The sequence below is a fragment of the Callithrix jacchus genome, chromosome 11 (genome assembly GCF_049354715.1).
Source record: "Callithrix jacchus isolate 240 chromosome 11, calJac240_pri, whole genome shotgun sequence".
NCBI classification, from domain to species: Eukaryota; Metazoa; Chordata; class Mammalia; order Primates; family Cebidae; genus Callithrix; species Callithrix jacchus.
In genome coordinates this window covers 12,504,366-12,529,128 of record NC_133512.1, presented here as the reverse complement: position 1 = coordinate 12,529,128, position 24,763 = coordinate 12,504,366, and the positions used below count along the sequence as shown (strand labels likewise).

General features: G+C 42.0%; 1 protein-coding gene across 2 annotated transcripts in view; it reads left to right on the top strand.

Moving 5' to 3' along the window:
* NUDCD3 (NudC domain containing 3) overlaps positions 1-24,763 on the top strand; it is a 115,752-nt gene that overhangs the window by 53,030 nt on the left and 37,959 nt on the right. For both annotated transcript variants that reach the window (XM_035253308.3, XM_009002120.5), the window contains exon 3: positions 13,459-13,591. In XM_035253308.3, the coding sequence (XP_035109199.1) occupies positions 13,459-13,591 (133 nt within the window). The remainder of the gene's footprint in view (positions 1-13,458; positions 13,592-24,763) is intronic.

The window sequence follows — 24,763 nt, the reverse complement described above, 5'->3', positions numbered from 1 at the left end:
CACGTGGCTGAGGCTGGTCGGCCAGGTTCCTCCACGGTCATGATACCATTGTACCCTTTCTGTACACTCTTCGTTAGAGCCACTACGTCCAGCTCTACTCAAGGGCTGGGGATTAATTCCGCTTCCTAGGAGGATAGAGGAGTTTCAAAGAATTTGTTAAATTCTTAGCATATGTTAAAACCACTGCAAGGAATTGATAAATATTTTGGGTAAGATACTGACTTAAGAGGTTATGCAAACATCCTGTTTCTCCTTGAGGTCCTACTGATGTTGTTAGCATCATCAGTGGCTCTTGGTAATTATCATGTTTTAATGGCAATTTCTTATTTCCCTCGTTCCTTCTACATTTTTAATTGGACTTCTATTAGGAAGATTTGTCCCCTTCCCTCATTCATTTATTATAATTTATTCAGTTACTTATATCAATATGGACTCACAGATAGTTCTTTTATTCGTTGCTACTATATTATTTATTTTGCTCCCACACTGTTCCAGCTCTGGCCATTGTGGGCTCCCTCAGATTGACTTCTGAGTCCTTTGACATCTTCACATTGCCCCATGCGCCCCCCCATCCCCCGCTTTTTTTTTTTTTTTTTTTAGCACTTCCTTACTTTGTGGCACTACAAGATTCTCTGGGTTAATCTTGTATTTTCTCTATTCCAGTCCTAGAATCAGCCATAGTCCAAGGCGTCTAGTTTCCTTTATTGAATGGTATTTAGAAACCAAGATCTGGGCACTCAGAGGGCATGTGGCTCCTGCTTCTAGGCCCTGTCAGGAGACCAAGCCAGGACATGGCTGTGTGTTTACTATCCAACTGTGACACATGCCTCTTTATTTTTTACATCTCTATCTGGATATATAGGAACTAAACATGAGCTGTCACCTGCACTTAGCAGATCTCTTTTAATAGGTGAGTTCTTTGTCATGGAGTAGATGTGTCCCTGACAAGTTGTTGGCCAGCAGGATCCTATGTCCTCACTTCTGTGGTTGCTGTGGTTATAAGCCCCCAGTTTCTTTTTCACCTTCTTCCAATGATAATGGATGTGTCCTTCTTTTCCCCAGCCCATCCCCCTCACTACTCAGTGCTCACTTGCTCCTCCTCCTCCTGCTGTCTGTATGTTTTTGAGTTAGTCATCCTCATGGACTGCTTTTAATTGCTGTTGTGGGCCCCTCTGTTATTCCCTCACTGGCCTCCTCTTCACCGAAATGCAGCAAGAACTTCTCTTCTTACCTCCTTTTCTATGAATGTGAGAGGTTTTCATGGGCAGTGGCTTTTAAACTTTGGCTGCAACCTGTAGTTATAGTGAGAAATACATGTTAACAAGGCTTTCAGGTATGCACATACCTGCATAGTGGCAATTTCACAAAGCAGAGCTTGCTCTTTTTCTGTATAGTGTGTCTTGCATATTTCATTCAATTTTGCCCTGATCTACTCTGCTAAGGAGATTTTATACCTACCCTTGAAAAATACTGTTCTGGGGTATAAATCCTCCATCTATGTATAAAAGTCTACAGTCCCCTTCTTAGCACTGTTTTGATATGAGGATAGGGTGTGGATTAGCCCTGGGTATAGGGTGGGGTCAGTATTAGCACTGGGTGTGGGGTGGAGTGGGGAATCTTGATCAGCACTGGTTGAAGACAGTCCAGGATTGGTGCATTGTCTACAAGGTTATGCTTTTGAGGAGAGGGATTCAGAATCTAGGGTGTAAGTTGTGGATGAATTAGAAAGTTGTTTTCTCTGTTCCTGAGAAATAATTGTGTCATTGGTATGCATCCTTTTTGATATTATTGGTACTGTAGGCTTGAGTGTTAGTTTTCTTTGGCCTAATTTTTTCTCAAATAGGAAGTCTTTTGAAAATTTAATAGTAAAGCCGGTCTTAATTTTTCTGATTTTGAATGAACAGGAAAATAAAATTGAGTAAAAACTAATGTAAGATACTTACATAATTATGATTTTTTTTAAGAGGGGGTCTCATTATGTTGCTTAGGCTGATCTCAAACTCCTGCCCTCAAGCAGTTCTACTGCCTAAGCTTCCTGAGTACCTGGGATTGCAGTTGTAAGTCACTGCACCCAGCTTAGTTCAGAATTCTTACATCAACATATTTATGGAGTAGATTATCTAATTTTGTTTTAAAACATATATTTCACACTTAAACACTGCTAAAAAATGAGGAAGCCTCTTTCCCTCGTGAAAATAACACAATTTAGGAAAAAACTCACTGTATAAACTTCCATTTTTAGTAAGTTAAAATAGTTTTATATGAGATACTGATTTTTGTTGATATTGGCCGACTCTCTGACATAGATTGTCAAAAGTATTGCCTAAATTTGTATTTAAACCTATCAGAGTTTTAGTGGGCATACTATCAGTGACTCCAAGTACCTTGCCTAATTTATTTTCAGTAAATATAGAAGCATTTAGTATTTTTTAACTGTAGCTACAAAGTTAATTTTAAAATGTAAAACACATTTTAAATTATACTTCTTATAAGAATTTTTTATTAAAGTGAACCTTCCTGACCAATCTAACGGTATCAGTGAGGCTGCCCCAGCCCCTGTGGCCCCTGCACTGGCCAGAGCCAGGTCAGTGACAGGGTAGTCCCTGGGGTCTCTTTTCTCTGTGTTCCTCAGCTGGACTTTAAAAGGCAAATACAGAAGATCAATGAAAGGCAAAAGTTGGTTCTTTGAAATCAAAATAGGCTTCTGGTACAGCTTCTTAAGAGAAGAAAAGAGAATCTACAAAGAAAGGTTGAATGAAAAGGGGGTAATAACATTTAGAGAATAGTTAGAGAGCATATTGGTAGAAAATTGATGTGACTCTCTATTAGACTTTAAGGAAGGAAGGAGTTCTGAGTATATAAAAATGTTAATGTTAAAAAAGATTGGTGCATCTGACTATATTAAAATGAAGAATCTGTGTTAACCAGATAGATATCTTTAAAGTACAAAGACAACTTATAACTAGAACGTGTTTGTAAACTATATACCAACAAATAATTCTTATCCAAATATATAAAGAACTTGTACAAATCAAAGAAATTATGAACAAAAATAGTGAAAGACATGAACTGGAATTTCACAGGTGATGAGATGTATATGACCAATAAGCATATGAAGAGCTGTTCAGCGCATTAATAAGCAAAGAAATGTGAGTTAAAACTGTACTGAAAACTATTTTTATGTATATATAATCGGCAAGATTTTACAAAGTCTGACAGTACAAAGCATGGATCCTGTGGTTCTGTAGCATCACCTACTTTGCTGGTGAGAATAAATTGGGGAAACCCCTTTCGAAAACAGTTTGGCATTATCTCTTAAAGTTGAACATGTATATATCTTTTGACCCAGAAGTTCTACTAGTTGTATAGCCAAGACAAACTCTTCAGAATTTTAGAAGTACACAAAAAGGAGGGACTAGCATAATGAACGCCCACGAAACTTTCACCCTGCTTCATCACTTAGCAACATGTCATGGTCCTTGTTTCATCTTTCTCCCTACCTCAGACTATTTTTTGGCTTTGTTTTTGATAGAACAAATCCTAGACATCATATAATTTCATAAATACTTCAATAAGAAATAAGGGCTTAAATTTAATATAGTTATCTTACCTTACAAATTTATAATTCCTTAAAACCATCTAATACCCAGTCTGTATTCACTTTCTCCTAATTGTCTAAAATTTTTTTTCTTCAAATTAGCATCCCAGCAAAGGTCCAAATATTGAATTTCATTGATCTTATGACTCTTAATTTAGAGTAATTCTCCTTCTCTCTTTTTGTCCCATGCCATTTATTTGTCTGAAAAACTTAGAATTTAGTCTGTTGTAATTTCCCTGATTCGGAATCTGGCTGACTTTGTGCTCTTGGTTTTGATGGCTGTGCTTCTCTACCCCTCGTCTTTACTGTAAACTGGTATTCAGGCATCGAGGTCCTGTGTTGGGGCCAGGGGTACCCTATGGGCAGTCCCTCTCAGGAGGTACATGGGATGTGTGTCACAGATATTTGGGGTGTTTTAGATCCTTTTGTTACAGGTTCCTCCTCAGCTTTTCACCTGGTGCTCACCAGGAATGGAGGAAAGTTGCCAGACTCATTGTCTTCATTACAGAAGATGGTGGAAGATAGTGATGTTCTCATTCTGTTTTACTTTCTCTGCTTATTATCTGGAATTCTTATGTAGGGGCATGGCCTTTCTGAAATTATAGTTCTTGTGGAACTATTTTATTGATGACTTTTCAGATTAAGGTGTTCTCTGATCACCAAAGGTGACCCCTGGAGATTTTGTTTTATAGACTCATGGATTTTTAATATGCCATGTACTTCAGTCCATTGTGGACTTCCTTCCTCCCTCCCTCCCTCTCTCTCTTCTCTCTCTCTTTCCCTCCTTCCTTCCCCTTCCCCTTCCTTTTCCCCTTCCCCTTCCCCTTCCCCTTCCCCTTCCCCTTCCCCTTCCCCTTCCCCTTCCCCTTCCCCTTCCCCTTCCCCTTCCCCTTCCCCTTTCCCTTCCCATCTTTGGCCAGCTGGGAGCCTTCTGAAATTGGCTCATGTGTCCTTTCAGCATAACCCTCCAGGTCTTTGACAGTTCCCCACTTGGTGTAAGGAAGACAGCTAGGCTCATCCTGTGCATTTTGGCCCCAGTTTGGGGACTAACCACATCTCCAGGAACTCTGGCTCTCTCGTTGGTAAGTTAGCATTGTCTTTGAAGTAGGCAGGCTACTGTCACTGGAAGACCAATGTGTGGTAGATGCTAAACAGGTAATAATCAGGTATAGATAAAATTATTGGCCGGGCGCGGTGGCTCAAGCCTGTAATCCCAGCACTTTGGGAGGCCGAGGCGGGTGGATCACGAGGTCAACAGATCGAGACCATCCTGGTCAACATGGTGAAACCCCGTCTCTACTAAAAATTACAAAAAATTAGCTGGGCACGGTGGCGCGTGCCTGTAATCCCAGGTACTCAGGAGGCTGAGGCAGGAGAATTGCCTGAACCCAGCGGGTGGAGGTTGCGGTGCGCCGAGATTGCGCCATTGCACTCCAGCCTGGGTAACGAGCGAAACTCTGTCTCAAAAAAAAATTATTGATACTAGATTTTTAGAAAAAGCAGCTTACAGATAAAAGTGTCAAATTATTAGGCAGAAGACTTAACGTCTCTCTCTAAATGTCTGAGAAGGTTCAAGAATCATCCCATAGTCATAAAAGCTGCTCAACGAGTCTTCTTTCCATAGCCGAAGACTTTCTAAAGGGAAAGCACTGAGTAAGAAAACAATACTGAATGTCACGAGACTTTGTTTTAGTCATTTTAAATGGTTTGTTCCTCATAGCTACCTTTTGGAAGAGATGCTGTTAATGTTCTCATTTTATAGGTCAGGGGACCAAGGTGCTGAGAGGCTGAGTGACCTACTCACCATTACTTGGCTGGTGTGCAGGGAAGCTGGGCTTGACCTCAGGTTGGATACACAGAGGATTCAGGGAAACTGCTTGACTGCTGGGGGACTGTCTTGGAGACATTGATTTATAGGACATACTGAGACCAGAGCCCGTGGCCTGGGGTGGCTTCTGCATTTGCACCGAGCCTTCTGTGTGGCTGGCTGAGGTGGCATGTTATCTACAGTTGGCCTGATGTGTTGGGGTCACATCCATGCTAGTGAAGAAGTATGAACTTAGAAATAACACATGTTCAGCAATGAACGGAGCCTGGTGGGTAGGGGAACCTCAGTGGGAGCTGGGCAGCAGGCAGGAAGGCACTGCCTTCTAGGCAGAAGAACCCCGCAAGATTTGCAGGAAGGCTAGTTTGTGTGAGATGCTTGTCTGTGTGGAAGCCTGGGAATGGTGACTGGCTCCAGCCTGTCCCTTTGTAAGTGAGAAGGTTGAAGGCTGCAGAGGTGAAGGCCAAGGCCTAGGCTATGTCTGGGTTGCTGGAGTTGGGGCAGACCTGGCAGCTGGGGGCTCAGAGGTGGGGTCCAGGCATGGAGTTGTTTTTGGGCACTGAGATCCGCATGAGTGACTGCGCTCTGAGGAGTGAACACTCCTAGGAAAATACAACTGAGAAGTAGGAAGTAGACTGGCAGACCATGAGTTTTAGGCTTCAGAAGTAGGGCCGGGGGCCTCAAGGATGGGTCATTTTTATACTAAAGCTCATTTTATTAAGCTTTGAAAATGGAGAAACCCAGAAGAAAATGCACCATATTTCCACCAGGTGGAAGGGATTTTGGTAAATCTTGAGTTGAGACTGAGCATAGGCAGGAAAGAGTTGACAGATGAGGAGGAGGATTCACTTGTGGGAGCAGGAGGAAAAAGGGAAGAAGGAGTCATGATGACTCAATCATGGGCTACCTTGAGTGCCTTGCTTAGGCCCTGGCTTTGTCTCCTGGGCCATGGGGAGCCATACGAGGTTGTCGAGAGTAATATAGTCACAGTGGCATGTGAAGAGACTGAGAGGAGATGCTGCTGTGGCATCCGTCCAGGTGTGGGATGTGCAAGGTCAATGAGATGAGAAAAAAATTGATAAGAGGCAGGTGAGAATGTCAAGGGAGAGTGTGAGCCATGTCTCCTGGTTGCCTCATACCCAGAGCACATACATTGCACACATACACACTGTATGCCCATACCACATATATATACCTTATGCACATGTGCATACCACACGTGCACATGTACACATCATACACAGGCACACTGCATGCATACATGTATATCACACACACGCACATATGCACCACACATACATTGCATGCACATCTGTACCACACACATGCACCACACACACCATACACAAACTGTACACACAATACACATGCCCACATGCACATGCAGGTACACATGCACCAGATACATGCATGTGGCACACACGTACACCTTGCACACACATGTACCCCCCACATATATAGTTCACACATACCTGTATCACATAGTGAACTGCACACATGCCACATGCGTGTACCACACACACACACACACACATGCTGCCTTAGTCTATTTGGGTTGCTATAACAAAATACCATAGCCTGGATGGCTTGTAGACCACAGAAATTTATTTCTCACTGTTCTGGAGGCTGGAAGTCCAAGATCAAGGCATCAGTAGATTCAGTGTCTGGGGAGGCCCTGCTTTCTGATTCATGGATCTCTGTTTTCTTGTGTGTCCTCCCATGGTGGAAGGGATGAGGAAGCTCCTTGAGGCCTCTGTATAAGGGCACTAATCCCACTCAGAGTCACCACCCTCATGACCTAATCACCTCCTACTGCCATCACCTTTGGAGTTAGGATCTTAAGATAACACATTTTAGGGGAACACAAGTATTTTCAGACTCTAGCACATATATGTACATTGCACCCAAACATTGTGGGAGATCTCCTGAGGGGACAGTGAGGTCAACAGGTGGTGAGGTGTGATGACAGCTCTTATAACTGGGATAATGGAAGGAGATGAGGGTGACAAGATGTTGTCATCTTCATACAGAGGTGGTGGCTTTTGTGCAATGTACTTAAGAGTGTGAACATTTAAAGGGTAGACAGGATTGATTGCAAAAGACATGTATTTGGGGTGAGGGAGTGGGGGTTGACAAACCGAGCCTCAATCACTGAGCCCCAGGAGGCGGGTGGTGGGGAGCAGCAAGCTTGACATTTCTGTGCAGACACCTCCGCTTTGGAATCACTGGCGGTGACTTGGGGAGCCAAATCTCGTCTTCACTCAGTCAGTCAGTGCCTATCATAGGCATTCTCTCTCTGGAGAAGAGCTTTGAGGTTAGCCCTTCTCTCATTGAGTTATAAATCTATTACAGATTTAGGGCTCTAGCTTCCTAGACAAAACTCTTTAGGTTAGGGCTTTGACCTCCTTTTACTCTTCATTTCTCATACTTGCCACTAGCTGTTTTATAATCAGGATTGTCTGATCTTGTTTTGTTTTGGTGATGGTCTCACTCTGTCACCAAAGCCTGAGTGTAGTGGCACAATCATAGCTCACTATAACCTTGAACTCCTGGGCTCAAGCCATTCTCCCACCTCAACTTCCCAAGTAGCCATCATTACAGGTGCGTGCCACTATACCTAGCTCATTTTTAATTTTTTTGTAGAGTCTTCCTGTGCTGCCCAGGCTGGTCTCAAACTCCTAGCCTCAGGTAATCCTCCTGCTTTGGCCTCCCAAAGCACTGAGATTACAAGCATGAGCCAACATGCCTAACCTAATCTTGTGGTTTTTAAAAACAAACGGAAGGAGGCTGGGTGTGGTGGCCCACGCCTGTAATCCCAGCACTTTGGGAGGCTGAGGCAGGTGGATCATTTGAGGTCAGGAATTCGAGACAAGCCTGGCCAACATGGTGAAACCCTGTCTCTACTAAAATACAAAAATTAGCTGGGAGTGGTGATATGTGCCTGTAATCCCAGCTACTTGGGAGGCTGAGGCAGGAGAATTGCGTGAACATGGGAGATGGAGGTTGCCATGAGCCAAGATTGTGGTACTGCACTCCAGCCTGGGTGATAGAGCGAGACTCCATATCAAAAAAAAAAAAGGAAGGTTAGAGAACCTTTTTGTTTCTAGTGGCAGCACTCAAACAGGCAAACTGGGTAGGTCAGGTTTCTGACCAGGAACCTGACCTACCCACTCAGGAACTGATTACCTGCATGACAATGACTCCTGGTGACAGTGCTGCCAATTCTCCCTGTGCAGGTGACCCTGGTATCTGGCTCACTGCACTCAGCAGTGCCTAGGCCTGGAATCTGCCAGGAAAGGTCTGGCCTATCCCCAGGGAGACAGAGGGCCCTGCTGCCCACAGCACCCGACAGGCAGCAGAGCCTGTTCTGTCTTTTTCCTTTAACACATTTAGAACCTTGTTATTCCAGCTCATCAGGAGTGGGAGCTGCAGGGAGACCTACTCCATAATCTTCAACCTGACTGCTGACTCACTTTCCTACTCCTACCCTTGGTGCTGAAGCATGGATGCTCCCTCCCCTGCCTCCTACCGTGTTCTCCGGCCTGCAGCTGCAGGGGTGACCAACAGTGGCACAGTAGGGGCCAGAGACACCTGCACTTGACAGGACACTTATTTTTACATACCGTTGGCTAGAAATAATCAACCTTATTTAAGTAGAATGTGCCTTCAGAGCACTATAAAAAGCACCCAACAACTTCCAAGGGCTGTTTTAGGAGTGATTCTCCTGCTTCTTTTGGAGGGAAGCTGCAGGTTCCATGCAAGAGGAGCCAGGCTGGGGCTGCTGAGTACATGGCAGGAGAATGGGGTGAGGCAGGTTCTGTGTGACCAGAGCCCTCTCCACCAGCATACAGCGTTGGCTGCAGTGTGTAGTGGCAGGGGTGGCAGATGTCTCCCCTCACCCCGAGGCATAGACTGACAGTGTTTTGCTCTGGATGAGGCAGAACCTATGTGGGCATCACTGGTGGGATAGTCTGAGTAACTGCCCTGTTGTTGGCAGCAGCGTCCCCAATGTATCCCCAGCATTATCCTCGTTCTCCGTTTTTGAGAGAATCATTTCTTTTTCCCAACTTTTGAGGAGTCTTCATGTTTATTCCCTGATCTCTGCCAAGTGCTGGGTTCGTATTGGTCTTTATTTTGTGTGTGTGAGTGTGTGTTTGTGTGTGGGGGGGGTATTTTATTAATATGTTTTCATAATTTTGACTTTTTTCAAATGGTAATATATGTACAAAAGTGTCAATGAAAAGGAAGTCACCATTTTCCAGCCATAAAGGTAGCTGCTGCTCCCCTCTAGTTCTTTTGGAGATATTCTTTGCATGTCGAAGCATTTTCATGTCAGATGTGAGTCTTGAAGCTGCTGTTGGTGCTTACCTAGAAGGATCCTGTGGAAACTTGGGGGCTGAGTGAGTCCCCCTCACCGTGTCTGGCACTGTGTCTGAAGGGTCATGGTAGTGCTGCTGCCATGGCACATGGGACGGCACCTGGGTACAGGGGCTGTAGGGTATATCACTGTCTCCTGTTAGCATTTTTTAAAGAAAACCATTTTTCTCTTGGTTATAAAAATGTCTGCATGTTCTAGGGAGTTTGGATAATACCTAGATACAAAGCAGAAAGTCAGATTCCTTGTTACTCTGCTACCAGAGATAATCACAGAGATTTAATATGCTTCCTTTCGGTGTTTTTCATACACACACATACACACACACACGTATGTGTATATTATATATTTCTTCTTAGAAATTAAAATCATACCATACTTAAAAGTAATATATCCCCTTTTCAGTTTTATGGTATGTTGAAAGCTTTCTTCATATCACTAGTCTTTGAAAATATGTTTATTGGATTAATCTAAATCTTTCTTTTCCTGCTCATTTTCAACATATCGAGCATTTTTAGTTTGATTCCTTCCACCCTGTTTTCTCATGTCATTGAGTTGGGCATCCTGTGTGACTCCTGGTTTCCATATGTCATCTCTCTGTCCCACAATGGCCCGCCTGTATGAGTAGTTTAAGGCTGACATCTCTTCTGATTGGTTAGTGCCTAGTCCTGCCAAAATTCAGTGCTGAATTTTGAGTATCACTTCTGATTGAAATTAGTTTCCTTAACTGCTATGTTTGCTCAGGCTGCCACAATAACCTACCACAGAATAGGTGGCTTAAACAAAAGATGTTGATTCTCTCACAGTTCGTAGTGGGGAAGTCTCAGATCAAGGTGTCAACGGGGCCTTGTTCCCTCTGAAGGCAGTAGGGGAAGATCTTTCCTCTCCTCTTCCAGCTTAGGTGGTGGCCTGTGATCCTTGGTGTTCCTTGGCCTATAGGCACATCACTCCATTGTCTTCACATGGCCTTCATACTGTCCAAAGTCTCCCTTTTAAGGATGTCAGTCATAATGGATTAGGGCCCACCCTAATGACCTTGTTGTAATGCATCACCTCTGTAAAGACACTGTTTATTAAGTAAGGTCACATTCTGAGGTCCTGGGGATTCAGATTCCAACATAGCATTTTGGGGGACACAATTCAGTTGTTAACAGCTATCAGTTGCCAGTCCAGAGAACTCAGGCTGTGGTGGAGGCACAGCTTTATGCATAGATGGTGTGCAGGGCATACCCACAGTAGGTAAATATGTTCTTGCCTTAGAACTCTGGCCAGAGAAAGCCAGCTCTCTTGAACCACGCCTTCCCAACCCTTGTCTTTTATGTGCATCTGCACAGACATTGATACATTTTGTGTTTTCCTGTATGAACAGGATCATAGTACACACATTGTTTACAAGCCCGTGAGGCCGTCTCCCTGGCAGGTTTTGTCTGTTGGTCTCTGAGCAGGCTCTCGAGAAGCTGACAGAGCTGCACCTACTGTTAGAATGTTCTGCATTCATAGCTGCTGCCTCCTCCATGACTAGGCTATTGTCTGTAATTTAGATCTTCAATTCACTATAATGGACTTGTGAGTCTACACTTATTTTTACATAGCGTTTATATTATTAGCATTGTTACATTTTATGGAAAATATTAAATTTTATTTTTAACATCAGCTTCTTAGTAGGCCTATCTGTATCTGTGCTCTGCTTATAACAGGCCTATACAATAAGATTTGCTTGATTGAGGTTTTTAGGCTGTCTCATTAAACATATTGCTTAAATCTTAACAATGATGCATACAATTTTAATGCTGTCCTTTCAGCTTTGATTTATTTACTAGGAGAAAATATAGGCTGGGGATTGGATTAGGATTGAAATTTAACAGCTACAGGATGAAATGGTTTTGCCTTTTTTTTTTGTTTTTTTTTTTGAGATGGAGTTTTGCTCTTGTTGCCCAGGCCAGAGTGCCATGGTGCAATCTCAGCTCACTACAACCTGCAACCTTTGCCTCTCAGGTTCAAGCGATTCTCTTGCCTCAGCCTCTCAAGTAGCTGGGATTACAGGCGTGAGCTACCACGCTTGGCTAATTTTTGTTTTTTTTGTAGAGACAGGATTTCACTGTGTTGGCCGCTGGTTTTGAACTCCTGACCTCAGGTGATCCACCTGCCTTGGCCTCCCAAAGTGCTGGGATTACAAGTGTGAGCCACTGTGTCTGCCCCCCCACCTTTTTTTTTTTTAAATTTAAAGATAGGCCCTGCCAAGCAGTTTATAAGAAACCAAGCACACTCATGAGCCTAAGGATTTTATTAATAAGTGCCCTCTGGTTAATTAACAGGCCTGGATCTCAGTACTGTGAAGGCTGGCAGGAACAGCTAGACTTTGACTATGGCCACAGATACATTTCCTAAACTGTAGGATGCTGCACTGGGGTTTCTTTTTTTTTCTTTTTTTAATTGCATTTTAGGTTTTGGGGTACATGTGAAGAACATGCAAGATAGTTGCATAGGTACACACGTGGCAGTGTGATTTGCTGCCTTCCTCTCCTTTACCTATATCTGGCATTTCTCCCCATGCTCTCTCTCCCCTACTCCCCACCCCCTTCTGTCCCTCCCCTATTCCCCCCAACAGACCCCAGTGTGTAGTGCTCCCCTTTCTGTGTCCTTGTGTTCCCATTGTTCATCACCCACCTATGAGTGAGAACATGTGGTATTTCATTTTCTGTTCTTGTGTCAGTTTGCTGAGAATGATGGTCTCCAGGTTCATCCATGTCCCTACAAAGGACACGAACTCATCGTTTTTGATGGCTGCATAATATTCCATGGTGTATATGTGCCACATTTTCCCTGTCCAGTCTATCATCGATGGGCATTTGGGTTGGTTCCAGGTCTTTGCTATTGTAAACAGTGCTGCAGTGAACATTTGTGTGCATGTGTCCTTATAGTAGAACGATTTATAATCCTTTGGATATATACCCAGTAATGGGAGTGCTGGGTCAAATGGAATTTCTATTTCTAGGTCCTTGAGGAATCGCCACACTGTCTTCCACAATGGTTGAACTAATTTACATTCCCACCAGCAGTGTAAAAGTGTTCCTGTTTCTCCATATCCTCTCCAGCATCTGTTGTCTCCAGATTTTTTAATGATCGCCATTCTAACTGGCGTGAGATGGTATCTCAATATAGTTTTGATTTGCATTTCTCTAATGACCAGCGATGATGAGCATTTTTTTATATGTTTGTTGGCCTCATGTATGTCTTCTTTTGTAAAGTGTCTGTTCATAACCTTTGCCCACTTTTGAATGGGCTTGTTTGTTTTTTTCTTGTAAATCTGTTTGAGTTCTTTGTAAATTCTGGATATCAGCCCTTTGTCAGATGGGTAGACTGCAAAACATTTTTCCCGTTCTGTTGGTTGCCGATTCACTCTAATGACTTTCTTTTGCCATGCAGAAGCTGTGGACTGGGGTTTCTTTTCCCTTTTCCTGCGATTTCCAGGGAGACCATGTAGGAAGGTCAGAAAGGAAATCACCCAAAAAGAGGAGGGGTTTGCAGATGCCAAAGCAAGTGAGCTTGGGATGAAACTTGAGTTGATCATGTCTTCAGGATGTAGGAGTGGCTTCTGCCCATGGGGTCCTCTGCTCAGGCATGGCCGACTGGCATCTTACCTTTTTTATTCTTTCTCAGGATTCAGGAGCAGTTCCAGAAAAATCCCGACAGTTACAATGGTGCTGTCCGAGAGAACTATACCTGGTCACAGGACTATACTGACCTGGAGGTCAGGGTGCCAGTACCCAAGCACGTGGTGAAGGGAAAGCAGGTAATGGTCTTGGTGGGTGGGGGTGGGCGGCTTCACCTACAGCTTCTTCAGAGCTGTTGCGGGAAAGACCCAGCATCCTTGAGGAAGTGTTGGGATCAGCTTTAGGATGTGAGGCATGTTCCTTCTCCTGCCCTAGGATGAGCTGAGCACACCATCCTTGTTCCCCTCATCCTGTTCATGAGGTTCTCCCAGCTGGTCCACAGAAATCTTCTTCTGGGGATGGTGAGCCCTTTTTACACTCTGAGTGACACCTAGCACTGAGCTGTGCATGAAGCTGCCTGGGAGAGAAGCCCACGCATCTGATGTCCTCGCCTCTTTTATAAACAAAGTCATAGACACTCTTGGGGTTCTCATGATAGATGCCCAGCCTCTCAGTTTTCAAGGGAATACTCAAATATTACCTTGGTGAATTCTCCTTTTTCCTAAAGATTAAATCTGCCTTCAGTTTCCCTAATAAAAGTCCAGTCAACTAAATGCACAGTAATAGCTAAGGTGCATTCACATAGCATCTATCATGTGAGTTTCCTGACTTTGTCAGCCCAGGGTCTAATAAACTCAGATTACACAAAGTGACACAGTGGGTAGCACCTCCCCGTTTATGGTGATGAACCATGCATCACAGAGATGAAAGGTTTATGATTTAATTCTCCATGACCTTTAATCACAGGAGAAAGAGAGCTCTCAGACTCTGCAGTTCTCCTGGGGCATGGCTGCACAGGAGGGAGGGAGGGACAGGCCATCCTATCCCATTGTTCCCACTTGCTTTCCTTTCTATTTTTTAATTTCCTCTTCACATATGTGGCATGCATGTGCTGAGGATAAGCATCCTGGTTCCCATACTCTCTTTTCTAAGGTTGACTTGTAGTTCTCAAAGGGCATCCCATCCCTGCTGGGGCCAGCCACCTGCTATCATTTCCTGTGCCTCTCTTACTGCTTAGCAGCATGATGGCTAGGCCTGTAGTTTGTGCACTGAGACCAACCATTCTGCTTTTCCCAGGTTTCTTTTATGCTTCCTCAGGGAATAGGTGACAGGCTGTGGGCCTTTTAAACTTATTTTTCTTCAGCTACAAACACCCAGTCACCCCCATTTAAGCCACATCATGTCATGGGTGACACCCATTGAAGCCCCATCCAGTCCTGAGAGGCAAAGCAAAGAACCCAGGTCACAGCAATGAAGTGGACGCCCAGGCCTGTGTGCTATGGGGCTCTTCCATGGAGCAGGGAGCCATGTCATGGTGTAGCTGTAATATTCACAACTTGAGTTTCAGAAACTAGAGTTTCTGAAACCTCCATCTGATGAGTTTAAGTGAGAAATTTAATCTTTTTTTTTTTTCAATAGAGTTGACCTCTGTTACACTCTGAGTAGCACTCAGCACTGAGATGTGCACGAAGCTGCCTGAGAGAGAAGCCCACGCATCTGTTAAACAAATTCATAGACACTCTTGGGGTTCTCATTATAGATGGCCAGCCTCTCAGTTTTCAAGGGAATACTCAATCAAACATTACCTTGATAAATTCTCCTTTTTCCTAAAGATTAAATCTGCCTTCAGTTTCCCTAAGAAAAGTCCATCTGTTACTCAGGCTGGAGTGCAGTGGCATGATCGTGGCTCACTATAGCCTTAAACTCCTGGGTTCAAGCTATTCTTCCACCTTAGCCTCCTGAGTAACTGGGACTTCAGGTACTTGCTATCATGCCTGGTTCAGTTTTAAAAAAATTTTTGTGCAGATAGGGTCCTGCTATCTTTCCCAGGCTGGTTTTGAACTCTTGGTCTCAAGTGATCCTGCCATTTAGCTTCCTTAGTAGCTGGAATTGCAGGTGTGAACACCATTCCCAGTGGAAGTTAAATCTTTTAGTGGAAGAGAGATGCCTACTCAAGGAATTGTGATAAGAATAACATTATGATAGGTTGTTGTAAATAGATAATTTTCACTTAAAAAAATCTCAAGTAACAATGCAAAATGGGACATTACATAATTTAAATCGACAATATAAAAAAATTTTATGTACATCAGAAACTATCCATATTTCCTTTTTATGAGTACCTGCAACCTGTGAAGTAAGTAACTTCATTCTATTTTTTAAAATTTCTTTTAAAAAAATTTTACTTTACTTTAAAATAAAGTAGGGGATATATGTGCTGAAAATGCAGGTTTGTTACATAGGTATACATGTGCCATGGTGGTTTGCTGTATTTCTTCAGTCAACCTGTCATCTAGGTTTTAAGCCCCACATGCATTAGGTATTTGTCCTAATGCTCTCCCTCCCCTTTCCCCCTACCCCGCAATGGGCTCGAGTGTGTGATGTTCCCCTCCCTGTGTCCATGTGTTCTCATTGTTCAACTCCCACTTATGAGTGAGAACATGCAGTGTTTTGTTTTCTGTTCCTGTGTTAGTTTGCTTAGGATGATGGTTTCCAGCTTCATCCATGTCCCTGAGAAGGACATGAACTCATTCTTTTTTATGGCTGCGTAGTATTCCATGGTGTATATATGCCACGTTTTCTTTATCCAGTCATTGATGGGCATTGGGTTGGTTCTGAGACTTTGCTATTGTAAATAGTGTTGTGGTAAACATAGGTGTGCATGTGTCTTTATAGTAGAATGATTTATAATCCTTTGGGTATATACCCAGTAATGGGATTGATGGGTCAAATGGTATTTTTAGATCCTTGAGGAATCGCCACGCTGTCTTCTACCATGGTTGAACTAATTTACACTCCCACTAACTGTGTAAAAGTGTTCCTATTTCTCCACATCCTCACCAGCATCTGTTGTTTCCTGACTTTTTAATGATTGCTATTCTAGCTGGCATGAGATGGTATCTCATTGTGGTTTTTATTGTATTTCTCTAATGACCAGTGATGAACTTTTTTTCATGTTTCTTGGCCACATAAATGTCTTCTTTTGAGAAGTTTCTGTTCATATCCTTTACCCACTTTTTGATGGGGTTGTTTTTTTCTTGTAAATTTGTTTAAGTTCCTTGCAGATTCAGGATATTAGACCTTTGTCAGGTGGGTAGATTGCAAAATTTTTCTCCCATTCTGCAGTTGCCTGTTCACTCTGACAACAGTTTCTTTTGCTGAGCAGAAGCTCTTTAGTTTAATTCGATTCCATTTGTCAACTTTGGCTTTTGTTGCCATTACTTTTGGTGTTTTAGTCATGAAGTCTTTGCCCATGCCTATGTCCTGAATGGTATGGCCTTGGTTTTCTTTTAGGGTTTTTATGGTTTTATGTTTTATGTTTAGGTCTTTAATCCATCTCGAGTTAATTTTTGTATAAGGTATAAGGAAGGGGCCCAGTTTCTGTTTTCTGCATATGGCTAGCCAGTTTTCCCACCACCATTTATTAAATAGGGAATCCTTTCCTCATTACTTGCTTTTGTTAGGTTTGTCAAAGATCAGATGGTTGTAGATGTGTGGTGTTATTTATGAGACCTCTGTTCTGTTTTATTGCTCTATATACCTGTTTTGGCACCAGTACTATGCTGTTTTGGTTACTGTAGCTTGTAGTATAGTTTGAAGTCAGGTAGCGTGATGCCTCCAGCTTTGTTCTTTTTGCTTATCATTGTCTTTTGGTTCCATATGAAATTTAAAATAGTTTTTTTCTGCTTCTGTGAAGAAAGTCAGTGGTAACTTGATGGGGTTAGCATTGCATCTATAAATTACTTTGGGCAGTGTGGCCATTTTCACGATATTGATTCTTCCTATCCATGCGCATGGAATTTTTTTCTCTTCGTTTGTGTCCTCTCTTATTTCCTTGAACAGTGGTTTGTAGTTCTCCTTGAAGAGGTCCTTCATGTCCCTTGTAAGTTGTATTCCTAGGTATTTTATTTTCTTTGTAGCAGGTGTGAATGGGAGTTTGCTCAGGATTTGTCTCTCTGCTTGTATATTATTGGTGTATAGGAAGGCATGTGATTTCTGCACATTGATTTTGTATTCTGAGACTTTGCTGAAGTTGCTTAAACTCTTAAAGAGTTTTTGGACTGAGACGGTGGGGTTTACTAAATATACAATCATGTCATCGGCGGTGGGGTTTACTAAATATACAATCATGTCATGGGCAGAGACAATTTGACTTCCTCTCTTCCTATTTGAATACCCTTTATTTCTTTCTCTTGCTGATTGCCCTGGCCAGAACTTCCAACACTGTGTTGAATAGAAGTGGTGAGAGAGGGCCTCCTTATCTTATGCAAGTTTTCAAAAGGAATGCTTTTAGCTTTTGCCCATTCAGTATGATACTGGCCATGGGTTTGTCATAAATAGCTCTTATTATTTTGAGATATGTTCCATCAGTACCTAGTTTATTGAGAGTTTTTAGCATGAAGCGCTGTTGAATTTTATTGAAGCCCTTTTCTGCATCTATTGAGATAATGGTGGTTTTTGTCATTGGTTCTGTTTATGTGATGGATTACATTTATTGATTTGCACATGTTGAGCCAGCCTTTCATCCCAGGGATGAAGCCAACTTGATTGTGGTGGATAAGCTTTTTGATGTGCTGCTGGATTTGATTTGCCAGTATTTTATTGAGGATTTTCACATCGATGTTCATCAGGGATATTGGCCTGAAATTTTCTTTTTTTATGTGTCTCTGCTGGGTTTTGGAATCAGGATGATGCTGGCCTCATAAAATGAGTTAGGGAGGAGTCCCTCTTTTCCTGTTGTTTGGAATAATTTCAGAAGGAATGGTACCAGCTCCTCTTTGTACCTCTGGTAGAATTTGTGAATCGTCTGGCCTTGGGCTTTTTTTTTAAAACTAATTATTTATCTATTTGTTTTCAGATGGAGTCTTGCTCTGTTGCCAGGCTGGAGTGCAGTGGTGCAATCTTAGCTCACTGCAACCTCTAACTACTGGGTTCAAGCGATTCTTCCACCTCAGCCTTCCGAGTAGCTGGGACCACAGGCATGTGCCACCATGCCTGGCTAATTTTTTTTGTATTTTTAGTAGAGATGGGGTTTCACCATGTTGACCAGGATGGTCTCGATCTCTTGACCTCGTGATCCACCTGCCTTGGCCTCCCAAAGTGCTGGGATTACAGGTGTGAACCACCGTGCCTGGCCGGTCCTGGGCATTTTTTGGTTGGTAGGCTATTAATTATTGCCTCAATTTAAGAGCTTATTATTGGTCTATTCAGGGATTTGACTTCTTCCTGGATTAGTCTGGAAGGGTATCTGTGTCCAGGAATTTATCCATTTCTTCTAGATTTTCTAGTGTATTTGCATAGAGGTGTTTATAGTATTCTCTGATGGTAGTTTGTATTTCTGTGGGATCAGTGGTGATATCTCCTTTATCATTTTTTGTTGTGTCTATTTGATTCTTCTCTCTTTTCTTCTTTATTATTCTGGCTAGTGGTCTATTTTGTTAATCTTTTCAAAAAACCAGTTCCTGGATTCGATTGTTTTTGAAGCGTTTTTTGTGTCTCTCCTTCATTTCTGCTCTGATCTTAGTTGTTTCTTATCTTCTGCTAGCTTTTGAATTTGTTTGCTCTTGCTTCTCCAGTTCTTTTAATTGTGATGCTAGGGTGTTGATTTTAGATCTTTCCTGCTTCTTGATGTGGGCATTTAGTGCTATAAATTTCCCTCTTAACACTGCTTTAGCAGTGTCCCAGAAATTCTGGTATGTTATCTCTTTGTTCTAATTGGTTTCAGAAAACTTTGTTTTTTCTGCCTTAATTTTGTTGTTTACCCAGTAGTCATTTAGGAGCAGATTGTTCAATTTCCATGTAGTTGTGTGATTTTGAGTGAGTTTCTTAATCCTGCATTCTAATTTGATTGCACTGTAGTCTGAGAGACTAGTTGTTTTGATTTCCATTTTTTTTGCATTTGCTGAGAAGTGTTTTACTTCCAATTATGTGGTCAGTTTTAGAATAAGTGCTATGTGGTGCTGAGAAGAATACATATTCTGTTGATTTGGGGTGGAGAGTTCTGTAGATGTCTATTAGTTCCGCTTGGTCCAGAGCTGAGTTCAAGTCCTGAATAACCTTGTTAATTTTCTGTCTCATTGATCTGTCTAATATTGACAGTGGGGTGTTAAAGTCTCCCATTATTATTGGGTGGGAGTCTAAGCCTCTTTGTAAGTCTCTAAGAACTTGTCTTATGAATCTGGGTGCTCCTGTATTGGGTGCATATATATTTAGGATAGTTAGCTCTTCTAGTTGCATTGATCCCTTTACCATTATGTCATGCCCTTTGTATTTTTTGATCTTTGTTGATTTAAAGTCTGTTTTATCAGAGACTAGGATTGCAACCCCTCCTTTTTTTTTTTTTTTTTTGCCTTCTATTTGCTTGGTAAATATTCCTCCATCCCTTTATTTTGAGCCTATGTGTGTCTTTGCATGGGAGACAGGTCTCCTGAATACAGCACACTGCTGGGTCTTAACTCTTTATGCAATTTGTCAGTCTGTGTCTTTTTTTTTTTTTAATTGCATTTTAGGTTTTGGGGTACATGTGCAGAAAATGCAAGATAGTTGCATAGGTACACACATGGCAGTATGTTTTGCTGCCTTCCTCCCCTTCACCCACATTTGGCATTTCTCCCCAGGCTATCCCTCCCCAGCTCCCCCCACCCCCACTGTCCCTCCCCTATTTCCCCCAATAGATCCCAGTGTGTAGTACTCCCTTCCCTGTGTCCATGTGTTCTCATTTTTCATTACCCGCCTATGAGTGAGAATATGTGGTATTTCATTTTCTGTTCTTGTGTCAGTTTGCTGAGAATGATGTTTTCCAGATTCATCCATGTCCCTGCAAAGGACATGAACTCATCATTTTTGATTGCTGCATAATATTCCATGGTGTATATGTGCCACATTTTCCCTGTCCAGTCTATCATCGATGGGCATTTGGGTTGCTTCCAGGTCTTTGCTATTGTGAACAGTGCTACAGTGAACATTTGTGTGCATGTGTCCTTATAGTAGAACGATTTATAGTCCTTTGGATATATACCAAGTAATGGGATTGCTGGGTCAAATGGAATTTCTATTTCTAAGGCCTTGAGGAATCGCCACACTGTCTTCCACAATGGTTGAACTAATTTACACTCCTACCAACAGTGTAAAAGTGTTCCTGTTTCTCCACATCCTCTCCAGCATCTGTTGTCTCCAGATATTTTAATGATCGCCATTCTAACTGGCGTGAGATGGTATCTCAATGTAGTTTTGATTTGCATCTCTCTAATGACCAGTGATGATGAGCATTTTTTCATATGTTTGTTGGCCTCATGTATGTCTTCTTTTGTAAAGTGTCTGTTCATATCCTTTGCCCATTTTTGAACGGGCTTGTTTGTTTTTTTCCTGTAAATCTGTTTGAGTTCTTTGTAAATTCTGGATATCAGCCCTTTGTCAGATGGGTAAACTACAAAACCTTTTTTCCCATTCTGTTGGTTGCCGATTCACTCTAGTGACTGTTTCTTTTGCTGTGCAGAAGCTGTGGAGTTTGATTAGGTCCCATTTGTCTATTTTGTCTTTTGTTGCCAATGCTTTTGGTATTTTGGTCATGAAGTCCTTGCCTACTCCTGTGTCCTGAATGGTTTTGCCTAGATTTTCTTCTAGGGTTTTTATGGTGCCAGGTCTTATGCTTAAGTCTTTAATCCATCTGGAGTTAATTTTAGTGTAAGGTGTCAGGAAGGGGTCCAGTTTCTGCTTTCTGCACATGGCTAGCCAGTTTTCGCAACACCATCTATTAAACAGGGAATCCTTTCCCCATTGTTTGTTTTTGTCAGGTTTATCAAAGATTGTATGGTTGTAGATATGTTGTGTTGCCTCCGATGCCTCTGTTCTGTTCCATTGGTCTATATCTCCGTTTTGGTACCAGTACCATGCTGTTTTGATTACTGTAGCCTTGTGGTATAGTTTGAAATCCGGTAGTGTAATGCCCCCCGCTGTGCTCTTTTTGCTTAGAATTGACTTGGCTATGCAGGCTCTCTTTTGGTTCCATGTGAAGTTCATGGTGGTTTTTTCCAGTTCTGTGAAGAAAGTCAATGGTAGCTTGATGGGGATAACGTTGATTCTGTAAATTACTTTGGGCAGTATAGCCATTTTCACGACACTGATTTTTCCTAACCATGAACATGGAATGTTTCTCCATCTGTTTGTGTCCTCTCTGATTTCGTTGAGCAGTGGTTTGTAGTTTTCCTTGAAGAGGTCCCTTACGTTCCTTGTGAGTTGTATTCCTAGGTATTTTATTCTTTTTGTAGCAATTGTGAATGGCAGTTTGTTCTTGATTTGGCTTTCTTTAAGTCTGTTATTGGTGTAGAGGAATGCTTGTGATTTTTGCACATTGATTTTATATCCTGAGACTTTGCTGAAGTTGCTTATCAGTTTCAGGAGTTTTTGGGCTGAGGCGATGGGGTCTTCTAGGTATACTATCTTGTCATCTGCAAATAGAGACAATTTGGCTTCCACCTTTCCTATTTCAATACCCTTTATTTCTTTTTCTTGCCTGATTGTTCTGGCTAGAACTTCCAGTACTATATTGAATAGGAGTGGTGAGAGAGGGCATCCTTGTCTAGTGCCGGATTTCAAAGGGAATGCTTCCAGTTTTTGCCCATTCAGTATGATATTGGCTGTTGGTTTGTTGTAAATAGCTTTTATTACTTTGAGATACGTTCCGTCAATACCGAGTTTATTGAGGGTTTTTATCATAAAGGGCTGTTGAATTTTGTCAAATGCTTTATCTGCGTCAACTGAGATAATCATGTGGTTTTCGTTTTTGGTTCTGTTTATGTGGTGAATTACATTGATAGACTTGCGTATGTTGAACCAGCCTTGCATCCCCTGGATGAATCCTACTTGATCATGATGGATAAGTTTTTTGATGTGCTGTTGCAATCGGCTTGCCAGTATTTTATTGAAGATTTTTGCTTCTATGTTCATCCTGGATATTGGCCTGAAGTTTTCTTTTCTTACTGAGTCTCTGCCGGGTTTTGGTATCAGGATGATGTTGGTCTCATAAAATGATTTGGGAAGGATTCCCTCTTTTTGGATTATTTGGAATAGTTTCAGAAGGACTGGTACCAGCTCCTCTTTGTGTGTCTGGTAGAATTCGGCTGTGAACCCATCTGGACCTGGGCTTTTTTTGTGTGGTAGGCTCTTAATTGCTGCCTCGACTTCTGACCTTGTTTTGGTCTATTTATAGTTTCGCCTTTCTCCTGGTTTAGGCTTGGGAGGACACAGGTGTCCAGGAATTTATCCATTTCTTCCAGGTTTACTAGTTTATGTGCATAGAGTTGTTTGTAATATTCTCTGATGATGGTTTGAATTTCTGTGGAATCTGTGGTGATTTCCCCTTTATTGTTTTTTATTGCATCTATTTGGTTGTTCTCTCTTTTCTTTTTTATCAGTCTGGCTAGTGGTCTGTCTATTTTGTTGATCTTTTCAAAAAACCAGCTCTTGGATTTATTGATTTTTTTTGAAGGGTTTTTCATGTCTCTTTCTCCTTCAGTTCAGCTCTGATCTTAGTTATTTCTTGTCTTCTGCTAGGTTTTGAGTTTTTTTGATCTTGCTCCTCTAGCTCTTTCAATTTTGACGATAGGGTGTCAATTTTGGATTTCTCCACTCTTCTCATGTTGGTACTTATTGCTGTATATTTTCCTCTGGAGACTGCTTTAAATGTGTCCCAGAGATTCTGGCATGTTGTGTCTTCGTTCTCATTGGTTTCGAAGAACTTTTTTATTTCTGCCTTCATTTCATTGTTTATCCAGTCAACACTCAAGAGCCAGTTGTTCAGTTTCCAAGAAGCTGTGCGGTTCTGAGTTAGTTTCTGAATTCTGAGTTCTAACTTGATTGCACTATGGTCTGAGAGACTGTTATTATGTCAGTTGTTTTGCATTTGCTGAGGAGTGCTTTACTTCCAATTATGTGGTGAATTTTAGAGTAGGTGTGATGTGGTACTGAGAAGAATGTATATTCTGTGGATTTGGGGTGGAGAGTTCTGTAAATGTCTATCAGGTTTGCTTGTTCCAGGTCTGAGTTCAAGCCCTGGATATCCTTGTTAATTTTGTGTCTGGTTGATCTGTCTAATATTGACAGTGGAGTGTTAAAGTCTCCCACTATTATTGTGTGGGAGTCTATGTCTCTTTGTAAGTCTTATATATCTGGGTGTTCCTGTATTGGGTCCATATATATTTAGGATCGTTAACTCTTCTTGTTGTATCGATCCTTTTACCCTTATGTAATGACCTTGACCTTCTTTGTCTCTTTTGATCTTCGTTGCTTTAAAGTCTATTTTATCAGAGACGAGAATTGCAACTCCTGCTTTTTTTTTGCTCTCCATTTGCTTGGTAAATCTTCCTCCATCCTTTTATTTTGAGCCTTTGTGTATCCTTGCATGTGAGATGGGTTTCCTGGATACAGCACACCGATGGGTTTTGGCTTTTTATCTAATTTGCCAGTCTGTCTTTTGATTGGTGCATTTAGCCCATTTACATTTAGGGTTAATATTGTTATGTGTGAATTTGATACTGCCATTTTGATGCTAGCTGGCTGTTTTGCCCATTAGTTGATGCAGATTCTTCATTTTATTGGTGCTCTTTAGCATTTGGTATGTTTTTGGAATGGCTGGTACTGGTTGTTCCTTTCTATGTGTGGCGCCTCTTTCAGGAGCTCTTGTAAAGAAGGCCTGGTGGTGACAAAATCTCTGAGTACTTGCTTGTTTGCAAAGGCTTTTATTTTTTCTTCACTTATGAAGCTCAGTTTGGCTGGATATGAAATTCTGGGTTGAAAGTTCTTTTCTTTAAGGATGTTGAATATTGGCCCCCACTCTCTTCTGGCTTGTAGAGTTTCTGCTGAGAGATCTGCTGTGAGTCTGATGGCCTTCTCTTTGTGGGTGACCCGACCTTTCTCTCTGGCTGCCCTTAGCATTTTCTCCTTCATTTCAACCCTGGTGAATCTGACGATTATGTGCCTTGGGGTTGCTCTTCTTGTGGAATATCTTTGTGGTGTTCTCTGTATTTCCTGGACTTGAATATTGGCCTGCCTTGCTAGGTTGGGGAAATTTTCCTGGATAATATCCTTAAGAGTATTTTCCAGCTTGGATTCATTCTCTTCGTCACATTCAGGTACACCTATCAAACGTAGGTTAGGTCTCTTCACATAGTCCCACATTTCTTGGAGACTTTGTTCATTCCTTTTTGTGCTTTTTCTCTAATCTTGGTTTCTCGTTTTCTTTCATTGAGTTGATC